Source organism: Chrysochloris asiatica, unplaced genomic scaffold (assembly GCF_000296735.1).
Source record: "Chrysochloris asiatica unplaced genomic scaffold, ChrAsi1.0 scaffold00198, whole genome shotgun sequence".
In the NCBI taxonomy this organism is placed as follows: Eukaryota; Metazoa; Chordata; class Mammalia; order Afrosoricida; family Chrysochloridae; genus Chrysochloris; species Chrysochloris asiatica.
In genome coordinates, this window is record NW_006408716.1 from 4,809,109 (window position 1) to 4,829,797 (window position 20,689).

The 20,689-nt window shown below is 43.8% G+C and overlaps 1 protein-coding gene across 1 annotated transcript in view; it reads right to left on the reverse strand.

Moving 5' to 3' along the window:
* The window catches only part of GRID1 (glutamate receptor, ionotropic, delta 1), a 1,105,771-nt gene that overhangs the window by 461,125 nt on the left and 623,957 nt on the right, over positions 1-20,689 (reverse strand). The window contains exon 5 of the mRNA XM_006872457.1: positions 5,053-5,106. Within this exon, the coding sequence (XP_006872519.1) occupies positions 5,053-5,106 (54 nt within the window). The remainder of the gene's footprint in view (positions 1-5,052; positions 5,107-20,689) is intronic.

The window sequence follows — 20,689 nt, forward strand, 5'->3', positions numbered from 1 at the left end:
ATCCATTTTGGTCTTTTCCTTCTTTCTTGTCTTCTCAAAGCCCTTTTGCTTTCTTTCTGTATGGTGTTCTTGATGTCATCCCATAACTCATTGGGAATTTCACTCAACATAATGTCCCCTAGGTTATGAGATGTTTGACACATGCATTATTCTTTAACCTTAAATGAAATTCTATTGTGTGTATGTACTATATATAGTTTATCAATTCATACACTAATGGGCACTTAAGTTGTTTTCAAGAAGCCTTGGTGTTCTTGCCTTATTTTTAATACTAATTAGGAATGGGGATACAGGACATCCTTGTATGGTTTCCATTTGAGAAAAGCATGTTTTCATTCACTTTTTGTTAGAATATTGTGGGCCATTGGTTTTGTGTACATACCCTTAAGTAGGCTCTTCTATTCCTATTCTAGAGTCCTGATGTTGTGCTATAGGGTAATGCATTGGATGGCTAGGTCGGTTTGAACTGCAAGGCCAACAACTAAAACCCACCAGCTGCTCCTCAGAAAGCCTATACAGACAGGGTCACTGTGAGTCAGAAGTGACTCAACAGCACTTAACAACAATGAAAACATTCCTATGTTGCCCACAGGTTTTCACTTTTATTTCTTTTCTTCTCTAAAAATAATGTGTTGAATTTTGTCAATTTTCTGCATCGTTGATATTAGGTGATTTTTCCCCCCTTTTATTTATGTGGTGGATTCTGTTGATTGTTTCTTGAAGTTGAATCTTCTTTGTATACTTGGTATAACTCCCAATTGGTCATGATGTATTACATTTTCGATATGTTGTTGGATTTCACTGGATAGGATTTTGATAAGAACTTTTTGTGTTTATGCTCATAACCTGTGTCTATGATTATGACCTGAGGATATTTATGTGCTAAGATCTGGAGATAGAAAATTGAAAGGGAAGAACATGCTCAGCATTCCTGAAGCTAAAAGAACTGAAGGAAAAATTCAAGCCTTGACTTGAAATACTGAATGATTTTATGGGCAGACTACTGAATGATGCAGAAGCATCAAAAGAAGATGGAAGGACTATACAGTCACTGTACCCGAAATAACTGGCCGGTGCTCTATCATTTCAAGAGGATAAGAGAGCATAAGATCGAGAACGGATGGTATTCAAAGAAGACGCCCATGCTCCACTGAAGTCAGAAGCAAAACAATAAGGCTCCAGGTATAGATGAAATACCAATTAATATGCTGTCATAAACTGATGCTGTGCTGAATGCACTCAATCATCTACGCCATGAAGTTCAGAAGACAGCAACCTAGCCAGTTGGTTGGAATCGATCCGTACTTGTGCACATTTCAAAGAAAGGCGACCAAACATAATATGGAAATTATTAAACAGTATCAGTAATATCACATGCAAATGATTCATTCTGTTGAAGATATTTCAAAAATGACTACAGCAGTCTATCAGCAGGAAACTGTCAGAAATCCAAGCCAATTCAGAAGAGGACATGGAATGAGGAATCTCATTGCTGACATTAGATGGATCTTGGCTGACATCAGAGAATACCAGGAAGATGTTAATTTGTACTTTATACAAAGGCATTCCACTGTGTGGATTCCAACAAACTCTGGATAAAATTGTGAACAATGACTATTCTGGCCCACTTAATAGTGCTCGTGAGAAACCTGTACGTACTACAAGTGGCAGTAGTTTGAACAAAACACGGGGATACTGAACGATTTAAAATCAGGAAGCTGTGCTTTAGCTATTTATTCAATCCGTATCATGAGTAAATAATCTGAGAAGCTGGATTATATGAAGAAGAACATGGCATCAGGATTGGAGGAAAACTCATTGACAACCTGTGATGTACAGATGAAACAACCTTGCTTGCTTGGAAGCAAAGAGGACTTGAAATATTGATGAAGATCAGAGACTACATACAACCTTCATTATGGATTGCACCTCGATGTAAAGAAAACAGAAAAATTTACAACTGGACCAATAAGTAACATCATAGTAAATGGAAAAAATATTGAGGTTATCAAAAACTTCATTTTTCAGTAATTCACAATCAATGCTTATGGAAGATGTAGTCAAGAAATCAAACAACATATTGCATCTGGTAAATCTGCTACAAAAGACCTTTTCATACTGTTAAAGAGCAAAGATGTCAGTTTGAGGACAAAGGTACTCTTGACACAACCAAGGTATTTCCCATTGCCTCATATGCATGTGAAAGCTGGACAAGGAATAAAGAAGACTGTAGAAGAATGGGTTCATTTGAATTATGGTGTTGGTGAAGAATATTCAAAGTATCATGGAGTGCCAAAACAACTACCATATCTGTCATGGAAGAAGCACAGCCAGGCTAGTCCTAGAAATGAGGATGGGGAGACTTTGTCTCTTAGTCTTTGGACATGTTGCCAGGAGGAATCAGTCTCTAGAGAAGGACATCATGCTTCTAAAGTGGAGGGTCAACAAAAAGAAGAAAATTCTCAATGAGATTGAATAACACAGTGGCAGTTACAATGGACTCAAACATTACAACAATTGTGAGGATCATGAAGGGTGGGGCAGTGTTTCATTCTATTGTCCATCAAGTGGCTCTGAAAAGGCTCACACTAAGAGGTCGTAGATAGAGTGGGAGAAAAGATAGAACAAAACTCAAAATCATAAAGACCAGGCTTACTCACACATGGTGATTGGTGGAATTCCAAAACTATGGCCCTTCATTGTCCTTCAGATTTGGAACTGAACTCAACCCCAAGATTCAAATGTTGGCCAAGTAATAGATAGGTATATAGTGAGGTATGCACACCGTAGAATGGACAACCATTTGAGATTTTTAAAATACAGTATTTTACCTAAGGACAAAATTCAGAAGGTTTGGTCAAGAAGGTGGAATGTAAACAAAAATACATTAACAGAATGGCAGTCATTGAGATGAAACGAAGTGTACGATTTGTGGAGTTTAAAACTGGTGATCTGCTCTATAAACCTTCCCTCAGTTTACAATAAAAGAAAAAATAGGATGACTGTTGGGTTCTTGCTATTAATTGCCAGCACAACTTGGCAAAGCCCAAGGTAAATGGGCAGTTATGACATGTCTTCAACTGACCCATGTAGACATGGAGCTAACAGGATGTGACTATTTTGGAAGAAAACTGAAATTTGGGTCCTGTGAGCTGCTACTCTTGAACACAATTATTAAAAGGAACCACCCCAAACTATTTCAGCCATAATATCACTGAGCTAATGAAGAAACACACATCACAAAACAGAATCAATTACTTATCCTTGCCTCTTCCAAAATAGTCCTGGTGTGGCGCTGTGGGTTAATGCGCCAGACTGTAAAGCTGTTTAAACTGCAAGGTCGGCAGTTCAAGCTCACCAGCTGCTCCTTGGAAACCCTATACAGGGTCACTATGGGTCGGAACCGAATCGACGGCACTTCACAACAACAACTCCCAAAATGAAGCCATTAGGAATTGATCAGCTAAATTTGGAACAGGTGAAGGCCACAGACCTAACGAACGCTCCTACCAGGAAAAGGGTCTAGAGACAGGCCTTAGCCAATAGCTCACCAGAGTCACAGAGGCTGTGCTAGCCAGGGTTTTCCTTCAGGAAAGTTAAGGACTATTAACGACAGGGCACTCCCACATAATGCCTGCAGTCTGGAGGAAGCTCAGAAGCAGTGTATCAGTCAGGCCGAGTGCACTTTGCGGAAAGCAGAGCAGGACGTGTGATGTGGTTGTGTATCCATTCCTCGCCTGGGGTTCAACCAGTGGATGGCCAGTCACTGGGGAGATTTCCCACTCACACCTTTCAAGTGATTATACTCATTCCTACCCACTCCCAACAGTTAGACAGGTATGTGCACACACAAATACACAGGCACACTCACACAGCAATCATACACACTGAAACACATGCATATACATATATACACTCACAATCTAACACACATACACAACAACATATTCAAGTGTCATCGAGTTGCTTATGACTCGTAACAAGTCTTTTTAGGGTTTCTGAGGCGTGGCTGGTGAGTCTGACCCACTGACCTTGTGGTTCACACCACAACTTTGAAGTCCAGTACATTAATCCACAGTGTTACTGACCAGCACTTTCTCTCTCTCTCTCCTTCTATCTATCTATCTATCTGTCTATCATCTATCTATCTATCTATCTATTATCTATCTATCTATCTATCTATCTATCTATCTATCTATCATCTATCTATCTATGTATCTATCAGCTTTCTATCATCTATCTATCTCTATCTATCATCTATCTATCTATCTATCTATCTATCTATCTATCTATCTATCATCTATCTATCTACATATACATTCATATACAGACTACATATAACGCATGTTCTAATATACACATACGCATGTTGTTGTTGTTAAGCGCCATTGAGTTGGTCCCGACTCAAAGACCCTGTCTAGGATTTCTGAAGCTTTAAATCTTCATGGGAGTAGAGAGCCTCATCTTTTTCCCATGGAGCAGTTGGCAGACTCAAACCATGGACCTTGTGGTTGGCAATCCAGTGCTTATCATATAGAGCCACCACACTCCACATATACACGTATATGCACATATATATTACATACACACTTATATACACATGCACCACACACACACACTTAGGCATACATGCAAAGCAGATGTTCGCACATACCTTTAACCCCCTGTAGAAAATTTGGCCTTTGTCCCACCTAATATGCTGAATCTTTTCCCTAACTTCTCGGCTCTCCATTTTTGACCTGCTCGTATCTCTCCAGCTTGACTCCTGAAAGCTGATCCCATTTTGCACACATCACCCTATAGACTTTGTGCCTACTCCACTGCTCCCTGACTTGTGACTTCCTGTGGACTCAAGTCTGGATCCTTCCTCTGGTTCCCACCTGCTCAGGTGACCATCTTGCCAGGTCAAGCCTGGCCCTCTGCATCTCACATCGGGCACCGATCTCACTTCAACTCATACATCTGAATGGGGCCTAAAATGATAACCCTGAGCTCTTCTGGGTGGAAAGCTCAGCCACACGACACCTTTCGTCCTGTGGAGAAGGTTCTTACCTCATTCACAAAGACCCAGTGGCTGTCCTTGGAAGCCAGATTGGTCTCCACGGCCTGCAAGAGAAAAAGAGAACAAATGTGAGCAAAACCAAGCCAGAGACTGGCAAATACACAGGGTGATGGCCAGAACAGGTTTTACGGACACAGTTTTGGAAGAATTATTTCCTAACAAAAAACAAGCTCTTCTACTCCATTTCAACACAAACGGAGGGTTTCCTACTGATCTTGTGAGTTCTGGAGCAACCATCTACAGAAAGGTTTCAGCTCAGAGACCTGGGGCACTCATCCCTTCTTGGCTGGCCAGCATAACTCTTCTAGGGGCGCAGTCAGAGAGGGAAGTTCCTCATTGCTGGAAGCCAGAAGCAGGGGTTAATGGTGGGTTGTCCAGTTGTGAGGAATGACACTAAAAATACAGAGGCTCAGAGTCAGGGCATGGTGCTGTCTTCAGTTCTGTAGGAACAGGATGAACATAACAAGGTCCATTCTAGGTCCTGGATAGTGGCCACCACCCCTAATGATTGTCTCTTACAGCATGCATGCACATACAGACTCAAACACACATATTTTATACCATACACCGTACTTGTTGCGACAGTATCAGAAACAAGCCAACCAATGGCTGTTGAGTTGATGCCAATTCATGGTGAGCCATGTGTATCAAGACTATAACTGTGCTCCCTAGGGTTTTGAAGGTTGTAACTCTTTGGAAGTAGAGCTCAGACCTTTCTTCCTAAGGGCCCTGGGGTAGGCTTGAACCTCCAACCTGTCTTTTAGCAACCAAGTGTGTTAACCTCTTGCACTACCTGAGCAACTTCCTGTGCTAGAGCTGTGTTGTTTTAGGTGCCATCAAGTCACTTCGGACTCATAAATCTTTATAGGAGCTTCTCAGAAAGACTCATTTTTCTCCTGTGGAGCATCTGGTGGGTTTGAAATGTGGGCTTTGTGGTTAACAGTCCAGTGGTTGTTCTGCAGTGCCACCAGCGCTCTGTGCACTTGCTTACCAGTTTATTCATCTTTTATTGTCTATCTCCTCCACCAAGAAGCTCTGGTAGCACAGTGGTTACGAATCTGTCTGCAAACCGCAAAGTCAGCAGTTCAAAACTACCAGCTGTTCTGCGGGAGAAAGACGAGGCTTTCTACTCCCGTAAAGATTTACAGCCTTGGAAACCCTGTACAATGTCGCTATGAGTTGAAACCGACTCCACAGCACATAACAACAACAACAACAACAACAATCTCCTCCACGAGGAGTCATGGCGTGGTGCTATGGGTTAATGCACTGGACTGTAAAGTTGGTTTGAACCTCAAGGTCAGTGGTTCCAGCTCACCAGCTGCTCCTCAGAAACCCTATACAAGGTTGGCATGGGTCGGAACGAACAGACTCAAGGGTATTAAGCAACAGCAGTCATCCCCTCCGTCATGCTGCTGGCTCCACGGAGTGAGGAGCCATGTCTGTTTCACCACATGGATTTCCCAGCAGTTGCAGCCAAGTCAATTCTGAATCATGTCGAAAGCTCCACAGGGCTTCCAATGGCTGATGTTTTTGAAGCAGACCATCAGGCGTTTCTCAAGGGCATCTCTAGATGGACTCAAATGTCCACCATTTCTCTTAGTGGCTGAGCACATTAACTGTTTACATCGCCCAGCGACTCCCCATTAATCTTCTCTTCTCCAGGGAAAATGGTATGTTTAAATTCAACTTGGCTGGCTTTCTCCTCTCCCTCAGAAAGAAAGTTCAAGAATTATCTTCCTGCACCTGGAAGAAGGGCTACACCACAGGACCCCAAGCTGTGTATCTCATACTTAGGGGTACTCCTGTCACATTCTATGCACTTGGTAACCCTGGGTGTCTCCACAGAAGCTACAAGGTCTCAAAAGTCAGCAATCTCTGAGCAGTCCCAGGGTGAAGGGAAGAAGGGAAAGTATGGAGGCATAGTGTCCTGCCCAGCCCAGAACCCCTTGCTTCAGCAAACAAACCCTCAGACTGATGGTCCCAATGGGGAGGTAAGGGAAGAAGATATGGAGAGAGGCTGGATGGAAGACATTCTATAGCACAAGGCTGGGCTCGGCTTCACCTTGACTCTCAAGACTTCAGGATTTTTTTTTAGTACCCAAGTAAAGCATATTGATGACACACTTATCAAATTTGCAGAGAAACGGAGCAGGCACAATGCCATAGGATAGATGACCAGAAGGTCTTAGAAGACTGGCACCTGAACAGAGTCTAAAGAGATGGAATTCAACAAGCTCGTCTTGGTTTTCCCCAACAGAAGACAAATGAGGAGACGGGCTTTGAGATGACGCTGAGAGATCAAACTAATGAAGGATACTGGATGAAGGACACAGCAGACTGGAGCTAGACTCATGGAGGGGAATGATCTAAAACCATGGCAGGTAAAAGTGCCCACTAATGAGAAGAACCCGAGACACTGTTGTTAGCTGCTGTCAGCTCAGCTCAGATTTGTGGTCCCCATGTACAACAAAACTACCTTGTCCTGAGACGATGACGTGGAGTGATGAAGCGGCTGGGGACTTTGGATCCAGAGAGGGAGAGGGACTGTGGGCCGAAGACTCGGGGGGTGGGGGGGGGGTAGGGGGTGGGTTTATAGGGTATACCCTTTGGTCGGTAGATGATGCATGGAGGGGATTGGAACCATGGCAATGAAATGATATACGATGGAATGAATGTAAAACTATCATATAGTTCACAATAAAACATTTAAAAAATAAATAAAAAAGATTAAACAAACAAGTGAGCAGCAGAAATTGGGAAACATAAATGAAGATCACCATGGAACCAAGGAACAAAGACCTTCAGAGTTGACAAACAGTGAAAGCCTTCTTCCAGAACCAGCATCCCAGATTTAGAATTCTAGCTTCCTAAACTGTGAGAAAATAAATTTGTTTTTTAAAGCCAAAAAAAAAAAAAAGAAAGAAAAAAACTAGCTTGTCCTGTGTCATCATCAAGATTGTTGGTTGTTGTTGTTGTTGTTGTTGTTGTTGTTAGTGTCTTTGAGTCAGTTCTGACTGATAACGACCCTATCAAGGGTTTCCAAGGAAGAGCTGGTAGGTGTGAACTGCCACTGTAAGGTTCAAACCAACCTTGTGGTCCAGGGTCATCTTCCAGCACTCTATCAGACTGTGGTATCTGTTGTGGTTCATAGGGTTTTCATGGACTGCTTTTCAGATGTAGATTACCAGATCTTTCTCCCGTATTTGGCTTTGTCTGGAAGTTCTGCTGAAAGCCGTGAATGACCCTGCTGGCAACTGAAATACTGGTGAGATAGCCAGTAGCATCGTGGAAACGCACCAGCAGGGGCACTGTTGGTATCTTTAAACACATAAAGAACTGCCAGGTACTCGAAAGGCTGAACTTGCTCTTTGCAGCCATTGAGAGGTAATTAAGGACCAATGGCTCCAGTAATCAGGGAGGCGGATAGTGACTCTGTATAGGAGAGAACTTGCTGGCTTTCCAAGTCGTTCAAGATACAATGGGATACTCAGACATAATGAGGTTCCCATCACAGGGAATATCTGAGAGAAGACAACAGGAGTGCCATGTAAATATTTGTGTATCACATGGAGGTTCATGACCGGTAAGACTCCTCTGTGGACTGAAACTGGTCAAGTAAAGATGGTCAAGTCTGGTGCCAGTGAGAACCTCCTGCAAAGAGTTTTTTAAATGCTGACCCTGAGCCCCAAAGATGCTATTTCCTTGGGAATGGTGGCATCTCTGAGAATTCCAGCACTGTCTCTGGGTCTCCCTGGGTGGAAGCCCTGCTCCAGAAAGAACAGTTCTGTGAAATGGAAGATGCAGGCATGGCTGCACATGTAAGGGTCCTCTGCTTATCCACATAGGCCCAAGCAGTAATGAAGGCACACACTTTGCTAAGAGAGATCAGGTGCTAAGGAATCTTTGCCCATGGTATCAGTCTTACACATAGAAGATATTGACGGGAAGAATTGATCAGAAAATCCCATAGGAAAACTGACTAACTTTCTTGCCTTACTTTTCCTCACCAATTAGGGATCAAGCTCATTTGCTAAGCTTCTTTGCTCTATAGAGAGATAAATGGTGTTGGGCTACAGCCAAGGGTACATCTTACACAGAGACTGGGATAGATGGGAAGAAAAGAGAAGCTACTACAGGTTAAGCAATAACACCTTCCCTTATCCCCTGTAATTAGGGGCCCTGCCATCTCTGTGGGAATGCTCATGGATAGTGGCACTCCCAGTAACATCATCCCCCTTCTAAGCCCATCCTTTCCTTTCCCCTCTCGAACTAGGTGTGTGTCAAGGAGAGTCAAGGTCTTCCCTGTCATCCCCAGTGCAAGCCGTGGTGGGAGGAGTCATGCAATACTCTTTTGAGTCACAATTCTGCCTCTTCTTAGTTGAGCACTCTTGGATGAGTCAACGAGTCATTCTATTTCTCTGAGTTTTCATTTTCACACCCAGAAGGCTATTCTGTCTGGAACCCACCAGGCTTTGAGCATGGTGACTCCTAGTACCTCACTCCCAATAGCCCACACCTGTCATTCTGTTGCCCACTGACCGCTGGATGTAGGAACCCTATTTGGTACCCGCTGCTCTTGTTGTAGTCATTGTTGTTGTTGTTGTTAAGTGCCAGGAAGTTGGTTCCAACTCATAGCAACCCTGTCCAGTGTTTCCAAGGATCAGCTGGTGGGTTTGAACTGACCTTGTGGTTTACAGTCCAGTGGTATAGTTATTAGCAGCAGTTAAGTCAGTTCTAGCTCAAAGTAACCCAGTATGCCATCCTCACCCTTGTTATATTTGAACACACTGTTGCTACCTGTGTGTCGATCCATCTCTGGTGCTCTTCCTCCTTTTTTGTTGATTTTCCACTTTACCAAGCAGGACATGCTTTATCAGGAAGCTAGCCCTCCTGAAAACAAGACCAAAGAATGAGAGATGGAGTGTCGCCACCCTCATTTCCAAGAAGAATTTTTGCTGTACTTCTTCCAAGACAGATTTGCTGTTACCATGGTACCTAGAAATTTACAAACTTAACCAAAGATTGAAATTTACAACCTTCAACAAGGATTGAAATTTACAACCTTAACCGAGAGAAACGAAATTCCCAACCACCTGGTCCTCTGGTGGGGACACTCCTCTAAGGTGGGTTCCCAACTGTTTCCAATTGCTCTGGAAGAATGGGCCCAAACTGTCCGCTGAGTAGCACTCCCGAGATTGGGTTCTTTCATTTTCCTCTTCTGCTGTCCCACTTCCTGCTAGTTGTCCTTTTCATTTATTCATTCGTTTCTTCTTTTTTTAAAAAAATTTGATTTTATTTTTTACCGTAGTTTTAGGTTTATAGAAAAATCGAGCAAAAATTACAGGGTTCTCCATTTATCCCCTTCCCCTGAATATTATTTCTTTCCCTGCATACCGCATCTTGCATTCTTGTGGTATACAGTACATTTGTTACAACTGAGGAGTCAATACCAATGTATTACTATTAACTAAAGTCTGTACTTCACAGGAGAGCGCAATCTTAATGTTGGACACTTTTAGAGGTCTTGGCAAATGCATCATGTTATGTGTCTGCCATTACAAGTTCATATAAAGCAATTTCACTGTCCTGAAAAGGTCCTGTACTCCACCTCTTCATCCTTCCCTGGTTTTCTTTCTTTTTTTAATTACCCTGGGGACATGGGGAATTAAATTAATGATTCTTAATAAATCATTTTCACGCAAATCTTCACTGCAAGATCTGCTTTAATTTAAGACAAACACCTCCTACATGAGGTTACTGTGAGAATGAAGGGAAATTGTGTGTGAAGTTTCCAGTCCGGTAAGAGGCCCATTATAGACGATCAATTAACATGAAGGCCTTACCATTCCATCCACTCAAGCCTCCCACATGATCATTATTTCATGATCTCTCTTGAATTTGCGGTAGAGGACTTCACAAAGTTCATGGAATAATGGAATTGAAAGATAATGGGATTTTGTCATAAACTTTTTGAAATCCCCTTGTATATATAATCCCTCATTCTTTCATTCCTCCACTTAATTGGCAAGGCTTGCAGAAACCCCAGCAGCTGCCCTAACTCTCCTAGACATACTGTAAACCAGAAGGCAAGTCCCTACCACTAAGGTATTACCAATGGCAAAAAAGAGATGATAATCACACCATTCCAAGAGTAGTAGGCATGCCTCCCTCCATGCATGAGACCACAGATTCCCAAGGCAACCTGGTATGGGTGCTTCCTCTGCCATGGGATGGATTTAAGGCCATGGGACTTGTTAGGTGACTGAAGAGATGTATCAACAAAAACACACAGATGTGTGAACAAAAACACAACTGCAATAGTACATTGACAAGGCATTGCCAGAGGTTCAAACTAGATTCAGACCAGCATGTGGAATGAGGGCTATCACTGCTGACATTAGATAGATCTTGACCGTAAGTAGAGAATACCAGAATGATGTTTACTTGTGCTTTATTGACTATGCAAATGCTTTCGACTGTGTGCATCACGACAAAGTATGGACATAGTGCAGAGAATGAGTATTCTGGAACACTTAATTGTGCTCAAGATGAACTTATACATAAACCAAGAGGCAGCTGTTTGAACAGAACAAGGGGACACTGAATTGTTTAAAACCAGGTAAGGTGTGCACCAGGGTTGTATTCTTTCACCATACTTTTTCAATCTGCATGCTGAGCAAATAATTCAAGAAGCTGCATTATAAGAAGAACATCAGTATTGGAAGAAGACTCATTAACCACCTGTGATATGCAGAGAATAGAACCTTGCTTGCTAAAAGCAAAGAGGACCTAAGATACTTACTGATGAAGATCAAAGACCACAGCCTTCTGTATGGATTGCACCTCAACGTAAAGACAACAAAAATCCTCACCACAGGACCAATAAATAACATCATGATAGATGGAGAAAAGACTGAAGTTGTCAAAGACTTCATTTTGTTTGGATCCACCATTAACATTCATGAAAACAGCACTCAATAAATCAAATGACGTATTACATTCGGCAAATCTGCTGCACAAGACGTATTACATTAGGCAAATCTGCTGCACAAGGCTGTTTTAAGGCGCTCAAGGGCAAAAATACCAGATTGAGGACTGTAGTGCACGTGACCCAAGCCATGGTGTTTTCAACAGCCTCATACGCATGTGAAAGTTGAACAATGAGTAAGGAAGACCACAGAAGAATTGATGCATTTGAGGGATGGTGTTGGAAGAGAACATTAAAGGTACCATGGACTGCCAGAAGAATGAACAAATCTGATTTGGAAGGGGTACAAAATGCTCCTTAGGAGCCAATATTGCTAGAGTTCATCTCTCATAATTTGGTTATGTTATCGGAAGGGACCAGTCCCTTTTCCAAACTGGAGGGACCACGAAAGAGAGAGAGCCACCCAACGCGATGGATTGGTACAGTGGCAGCAACAAAGTGTAGCAGCAAGTGTGAGGAGGGCACAGGACCAGGCATTGCCTTGTTCTGTTGTGCAAAAGTCACTATGGATTGGCAGCTATCAACACCACCAACAGGGGCACACTTGAACCTCTAGGCTTTCAGTTAGTGGTCCAGTGTGTTCACTTACAGAGGCAAGCAATGGAGACCTGAGCACTGTGTGACAGTCATGAAAACCAAGTGGGGGGCAGCACAAGGTCTCCAGGAACTCAAAGGTGTGACAGACACGGGTGGCCTACAGTGAGCAGCGCCTGCTGCATGCAGAGGTAAAGTCGTGTGTGTGTACGGACAGGTATCCGCTGACTTGTACATACAACAGGGCACCTATACTCTCTCTCTTGAGAGGATGACGTTCTGTGAGATCTATCACGGTTGCCTGCTGTTGATCACATGCCCAATGAAGGCAACACTGCCAGGTCCTACGTCATTCCTGTGATCGCTATTGGCTCTGACCATTATGATCTAGATGGTTGTCATTGGCTGCCAGTCAGAAAAGGATTGCTAGTCTTCTCTTCCTAGCTTGCCTTAGTCTGGAGTTCTGTGGAAACCTGTTTTAGTATCATAGCAACATGCAGGCCTCCACTGATATATGGATATATGAGGTGCATTCACTGCTTTAGTCCCTGGTTAAAAGCTCCAAGGGCAGGCTAGGGAGTAGCGTGTGGAAGGGAATGTATTCCCTGTCTGGAAGTGGCAGATTACATTTTCCATAGCCAATGGCATCAACAGAGCTGTAGCCTATGTGACACACGACCAGCCTGTATGATGTACGTTTATAGGGGACACATGTAGCCTACTGTAGGCACCTGGGACTTTGTGCCCAGGATTTTCATAGGAGGTTGAGGTGGGCTAAGCTCTAGGTGCTCTGGACAAAGTACCTCGGGTGCCAATGGGGCAAGATGTCCAATATGAGGTTCACTCTAGTTGGGACTGAGGCTGACAACATGTTGGCAAGGGTCAGCTCTACTGTCCAAAGTCATGAAAGGAAGTAAAGAAGGTAAGGGTGGACAATGCAGGGAATGAAAGACATTGTTCCCAGCTTCTATTTTCTCCATGTCTCTTATAGTCAGATCAAGACTGAACCATCCCGAACAGTGACAGGACTTCTAAGTATCCTGCCAGATACTTCATGACAACACCTCCTCCATTCACAACCAATACCCTTCATTCACAATATTCGGACAGGTTAGGAAGCACTGTAGTCATTCCACAGACAGGGAACCAAGACCTAAGTTAAGGTGAAGGCCGTTCACAAAGGTCCCTGAGCTGGTCTTTAGCACAGACATGATTTGCACTTGAGTCCATCTGTGTCTCACAACCTAGACCCTTCCCCTTGGTCATGCTGTTTCCCCAAAGGCCTGGGCAACTGGCAGAGTAGGCAAGCCAGCCTCTGGGTGTGGGCCCAGCTCATAATAACGTGCACAAATTGGCTTCTGTTCTCATATCTGAGAAGGTGCCATTCCTAGCAGCAAGAGCTTCCTTCCCCAGGTTTACTTGCTCTCAGACGCCTGAGCATATTATCGCACTTGCATTTCTTAAGTATGAGCCACTGCACTTTGTCTTGGCCTAAAGGAATAGTAAATGGAGTGGAAAAAAACCTCCACATGGAAGCCTTCCAGCAGCATCACTAAGGATTTATTTTACAAAGTGCAAATGCCACCAATTATTTATGTATGTGTTCATTGTTGGCCACTCATCTAGGCACCCCCCACAACAGTGTGAACTGAGATAATGAAAGCTTGTCGGCAATTAGCATCTTTTAAAAACCCCAACTCTAACACTTCAGAACATTCTCCCCATGGTGCCCAGGGTCTGGCATTTTCCCAAGGACAGATATTGAGCTAAGTTTAAAGACTCACCACTGCCTCTGCAACAACATGCTATTTAGGCGCCTTTCTCTCCATGCAATGTCACCCCTCTGAAACAAGAGAGAGTACAATAACTCCCCATTTGCAGCGAAGGGGAGTATACGACTCCAAGCTATGAATGCCATGAAGAAATCAGCAATGCACACAACCACAGGGCTCCAGTTTCGGCAGCGTTACCCAGAGACGGGCGAGGATTTGCAGCTGTGCTGCCCTTCCTCCGGACTGAGATTCTGGACAAACTACTTCTTTTGTGCTTGGCCCAGTCTTGTCTCCAGTGCCTCTGTGGGTCTTGTTTTCAAACCAGAAAGCTGCCGTAACATTCTTTTGAAGTTTTTTGTGGATCGTATGTCTGACTCTGTCCTTACTCCTAGATCCCATTTGGAGACCTTGGATACTCTGTTGGTCCCTTTTCTAATCCCTTCTCGCAGGCCTTGCCCGGTATCTGACCAAACTATCTCTTCCTATCTTACCCATCTCTCATTGGTGCATCTTTGAAGCCCAGCCTCTCTGGCACCCTGAGGAAACAGAAAATGCAGCCATCTGAGCACAGAAAGAGAGTTTAATGTAGGTGAGGTGTCACTTGAGAGTGGTGGAGACAATCCACACTTATTTAAAGGCTGTTGGTAGAAAGTGTTTCCAAATCTTCTCTGGGAAGCTTCAAAACACGTTATGGGATGAGGAGAGGGCCTTTTTCTAGGAGAAATCGGAACTGTCTCCGTGAGTTCAGGAAAGGTGCTTTCTGGGAAAGAGCTGAAGGAAATGACTGATTGCTGGCTGGAAGAACCAGTCACATGTACAAACATCTCCACACTATGTCTTGTGTTAGGCCCTCTATACTTTCTGCAAGGTCCTGGATCCACAATGAATCTTCACAGGAACCTCACCTGCAGTCTACAGATGAGAAAACTGAAACACAGAAATGGCATGGTTTGCACAAAGTTTCCCACCAAGTCAGTGCAGCATAGCTTTCCAGATGCCAAAGTCCACGCACTTTCCACCATACCCTGCCAATGCAGGAGAGAGGGATCAAAATTGTTCCAGACTCCTCTCGTACAAAGCAAGCACCCAACGAGGAGGTAGGACAAATGACAGTGATACCTGGGTGGCAGAGTCCTGAGAAGCCACAGCAATTCTGGAAAGCCAGATCTTGCCTTCTTGATATTCCTGCCTCTGCTCCGGAACTGTTGAATCAGCGGGACCTTGGTCACTAAAGGATTTCTGTGTATGAAAGAACCTGCAGTCCCTCAAGGTGAGCCACTGAAGGGGCAAGGCCCTGTATGGTACATTGACCACTGCAGGACGTTTGTGGAATGAATGGACACATGATGAATTCATGGTTTTCATGGTTTCCATATGCATTCAGTTTAGTTAATACCATGTCATGCAAAGTGGGGGTGACCTGTATTTGAGAAAACTAAACAAAAACCTTCCATACATTCAAGGCAGGAGAAAGATGAGAGTTTCCGTTCCCACAAAGATTTACAGCCTCGGAAACCCTATACAAGTCAGAACTGACTCACTGGTACTTAACAACAAAAAATGAGGATATATGGGAATGAGCTTCAGAATGAAATAAAATCCAGCATACCAGTTGCCATTGAGTCGATTCTGACTCGTGTGTGAAATCCCTCAGAGGTGCAAGTACGCAGCTGCCAACCAAAATGTTGGAGGTTTGAGTCCACCCACAAGAAGCCTCTAAAGCAAAGCCTGATATTCTACCTCCGAAAACGCAGTCACTAAGTTCTATTCGGACACACATGGAGTTGCCATGAGAATGAAACAAAGTGAACTTGGCCTCCACTGCTCAAAAAGTAGGTAAAGGCAAGATGCTGTGACCACTGGAAGACAAGGGAAACTGACCAAGTGCTTTCCCACAAGATGTAACTGTTTCTTCCTTGATGTGATGTGGAATACTAGACTTTCCAATGCTCAGTCCCACATATCCTGCTTAACAACTCTGTAGATCAAGGCCAGTTGGGTCAATCAATGGCCTTTAAAACGAAATTACTGAAACACAGGAGAGAGTTTCCATTGTTAGAGGTTCACTTGCTTTGCGTGCATGTTGATTTGATCTGCGAATAATTATAATGTTGCTGCAACTGGAAAAATAGATAGATAGACAGATAGATAGATAGATAGATAGATAGATAGATAGATAGACAGACAGACAGACAGACAGATAGATAGATAGATAGGTATAGATAGATATAAAATAGACTAGCTCCATTTAAAAATCCAATCAATATGAAAAATTTCTAGTCAATCATTAGACCTGCCTAACCTCCGTCTGGCTGTTTTGTTTGCGTCATTGGAGAAAAACACCCTTTCCAAAGTGTCTTCCCTGATGGGGTGGAGGGCAGGAATACCAGCTCACAGCCGCCAGGCATGAAGATTCATTACTGACCATTTGTAGATCCTTCAGATGAAACAAAGACAGGTTCCTGGGTTTGCCTGAAGTACCATTAACCATAATAAAAAGTGAGACTATGCTACCAGTAGACAATTTATGAGGAAATGTTAATATCAACAGAAAAATGAAATGGAGTCTGCTCACAGGCACGATCTATTTAATAAGATCAATTTGAGAAGGGAAGCCAAGTGGGGCCAATGAGTATCGGTTGATGGATACTTGGATTTTAATCAATGGTCCATAATTTGCCTGCTACCTGGAGGGCCCAGAAGCCAAATATGGTCCTTCCTGTTATCGCTCTGACAAATACTCAGGCAGGGGTTCTGAGGGAGGTGGCAGGAGCTGTGCCTTTGCATCTGATTCTGCCTCACAGAGGAGAATGGTGTTCCCAGTTCTTAGCCACACTCGTTGCCAGGGAGCAGGAGCAACTCCTCAGGAAGACTGAACCGCGTAATGAAACAAAGGGCGACTGAACTTATTGTCACCTTTCTCCCAGGGGGCACAGGCAGCCACCCCTCTGCAGTGAGCAATAGACACAGTCAGGATGAGGTTTCCTGAGGATCAGCGTCACGGAACCTTGGGTGGCAGGTATCTGTGCCAAGTCATGTCTCATATTCAACTCCAGTTTCAATTGATTTTCAGATACAAGCAAAGCAAAGTCAAAACCTGATTAGAATTGTTTTCTTATCCCTCCCACGGGACACTAGAGCCTGGGAAGGCAGTCTGCCAAAGAACAATTCCACTAACCACAGCATCCCATGCTGCTTTGAGGGAGGTGTAGGGACAATCTGGGGGTACAACATGCCTGCCCCTGTATGTGGCTGTCAACCCCTAGACCCAGAACCACAGTGGGATTTCTGATGCAAGAGCCACCCTGGCCCTCGTGTCCAATTAAAGCATCAGTGTTCAAGGTTAAGAGCATGACCTCTCTAAATGTTCAAGCAAGTCACTTCTCTGCACAGATTTAATTCCTTTCTTCAATCTAAATTGTTTTTAAAAGATGGAAGTATTTGAATTCTTTTTTAAGGTAATAAAATTGAAAGTAACAATTCTTTACCAAGCTGATAAGAGCTGCTGAGTGTAATTTGTATTCTTTTTTATGAGCCTGACATTTTGGAGAATGGAAGAGAGAGAAACCTATCTTCTTTTCAGTTCTGAAGACAAGCGATTCTTCTTTCTCAGGATGCTGGGGAGGAATTCCACAAAGCAAGAATTGTTAAGAGATGAGTCCCTGATTTGGGACACAGGAGAGGAGAGTAAGGGAGCTGTCCTACACAGAGGAAAGACAGCTGCCACCAAGCTGTCTCGTTCAACTGAGGACTTTGGCCATGCTACCAGTGACTCAAAGAGGCTATAGGGCATTGAGGTCTTGGGAAGTAGGGAGGAGAGAGATTGGAAAGTCAAAGGAAAGCACTGAGGAAGGGGAATCTACTTAAAATATAGAGATAGCGAGTATGAATTTCTTTACAACCTTTGAGATAACTTCTCTACAAGTACAAAGCTATATATTGTGGTTAGTTGGAGACCTAGGCATAGCCCAACCCAACGACCATCATGTTGACCCCAACTCATGGTGACCCCACCTGTTCCAAAGTAGAACTGTGCTCTATAGGTTCTCAGTGACTGGTTTTTCCAAAGCAAATCACCGGACGTTTCTTCCAAGGTGAAACTGAACTTGAAGTGGGCTTGAAACTCCAACCTTCAAGTTAACAGGTCAGCAGACTGTTTGCACAAAGCCCTCTGCACCTGATAGTAAAGTAATCAGCATCTAGTGTGGGCAGGAGCAGAAGCAAAATGAGGATATATTTGGACCCTAGGAGTGTGAACCCCTGTCCTGTCCCACAGTACCACTAAAACAAAAAACTTTGGAAGGCCCTACTCCTCTGAAGGCCTTCCTTAGACAGAGGGCTCTCTCTGAATACACTGCTCTGGACTCAGTATTGACTGGGAATAGCCATCTGAGAACACCCACCAACAACCATCTGCCTTGGAGTTACAAGTCTCAGGCAGCCAATGCTTGAATCTAATGATCATAGAAATTGACAGGTGGGTAAACAAAGACAAGGGGGCTCCCTCATTCTCGGGGAAACTTTTATCTTCAGACTCCCCAGGTAATATGTCCAATGCAAACAGTTTCACTTCCCATACCTTCTGGGGAAAAGAGGGTGCAAATGAAAAGGAAATTAGTACCAATAAATCAGCAAATACTAAGAATCAGTAAATTAACAAAACAAATACCCAAGACGGGTATCACTGCATGTCTCACAGGTCACTGCCTCAGATTTCTCACTAGTCTTTTTTGCTGCCATGACTGGATTTTCCATATGGCTGGGATGAAATTTATTCTAAAATATAGACCTCTAGTGGTTACGAATCGGACTGCTAACCTCAGGGTCAGCAGTTCGAAACTACCAGCTGTTCTGCGGGAGAAAGATGAGGCTTTCTGTTTCCATCAAGATTTACAGCCTCAGAAACCCTATACAGGGTCACTGAGTCAGAACTGACTCCACGGCACACAACCTCCACCACCATATACATTATGGAGTCCTGGTGTGGCACCATAGGCTAAGCACGTGACCTCAAGGTCAGTTTGTCAGTTTGAACCACAAGCTCAGTGGTTCAAACTCACCAGCTGATCCTCAGAAACTCTATACAGGGTCAGTATGAGTCGGAACCGACTCGACAGCACTTAACAACTACAACCTACATTCTCACTAATTATTGCATCAAGACTGTGATATGGCCATGTATGGAGTCCCGGTGTGGCACTTTAGGATAAGAACTGGACGGCTACCTATAAAGCCGAAGGTTCAAATCCACCAGTCACTCCTTGAAAACGTTCTACTGGGTTGCTAGGAGTCAGAAGCAACTTGACAGCCCTTAACAACAACAACAACAACACCCATTTAAGAGGTGAAGGAACTAAACCTTTGTAAATGACTAGAAACAACCCAAACTTTGGTCACCAATTCCAACTCGGAGCTACCTACAAGAATATGTGGCACCAAACAATCCTCCCACAGCCCTTTCGATTCCACTGAGTTCAGTCATTCAGTGCAATGGCTACACACGACTCTGACAGCATGCTCAGAGTTATGGGCTTTAGTAGGGAGGTTAACAGGTTACAATTCGGGGTCAGAAAGGCTCAGGAAGGACACAGCTGTTCCAGTCAACTGCTGATAAACGTCCACAGGAAACACCACTCCAGCCTCAGCCGGAAGGCCCTCAGCTCCAGCAAGCCTAGTTTCCCCACTTAAGTACCTAAAGGCTTACCAAGGTAAAAATAAGCTTCCTGTCCAAAGGCACTCTACGTTACTGCTCTGTGAGCTGGGAAGTCCACTCTTCTGTCTTATGCTCTGGTTCTTGGTTGTATTCTTGCTGCTCCCCTGCCATCCCTCCTGTGTCACAACTTTCTGTCCCTGGGTCAAGGAGGTTCATGATGCAGGGATCTCAGGGACCAAAGGACATGCCCCCCATTCCTGGCTCCGCTTCTTTGATTGTACTGAGATCCCCACTCCTGCTTCTGAGATGGTTCCTCTTAAACCCATGCTAGAGTTCCAAATGTTTACCATTACAATAAACTCTCTCAACATACAAAGCTGAATCATGTCATCCTATCAGTATCCCCTCCCACCTGATTTGACACAAACTCAGTTTGGTTAAAGTTAACAGACTATGACTAGAGGAGACATTAGCTTATTCACCACCCACTTTACCCAGTAGGACAGAGTAAAACAACCCCATATTCTCTTCAAGGCTGTAAATCTTCATGGAAGTAAACTGCCACATCTTTCTCCCATAGAGTGGATTCAAACCACCAACCTTTTGGTTAGCAGCTGATCCCTTAGCCATTACACCCTCAGGACTCTTTTGTAAATGACTTCTTGTTGTTAAGTACC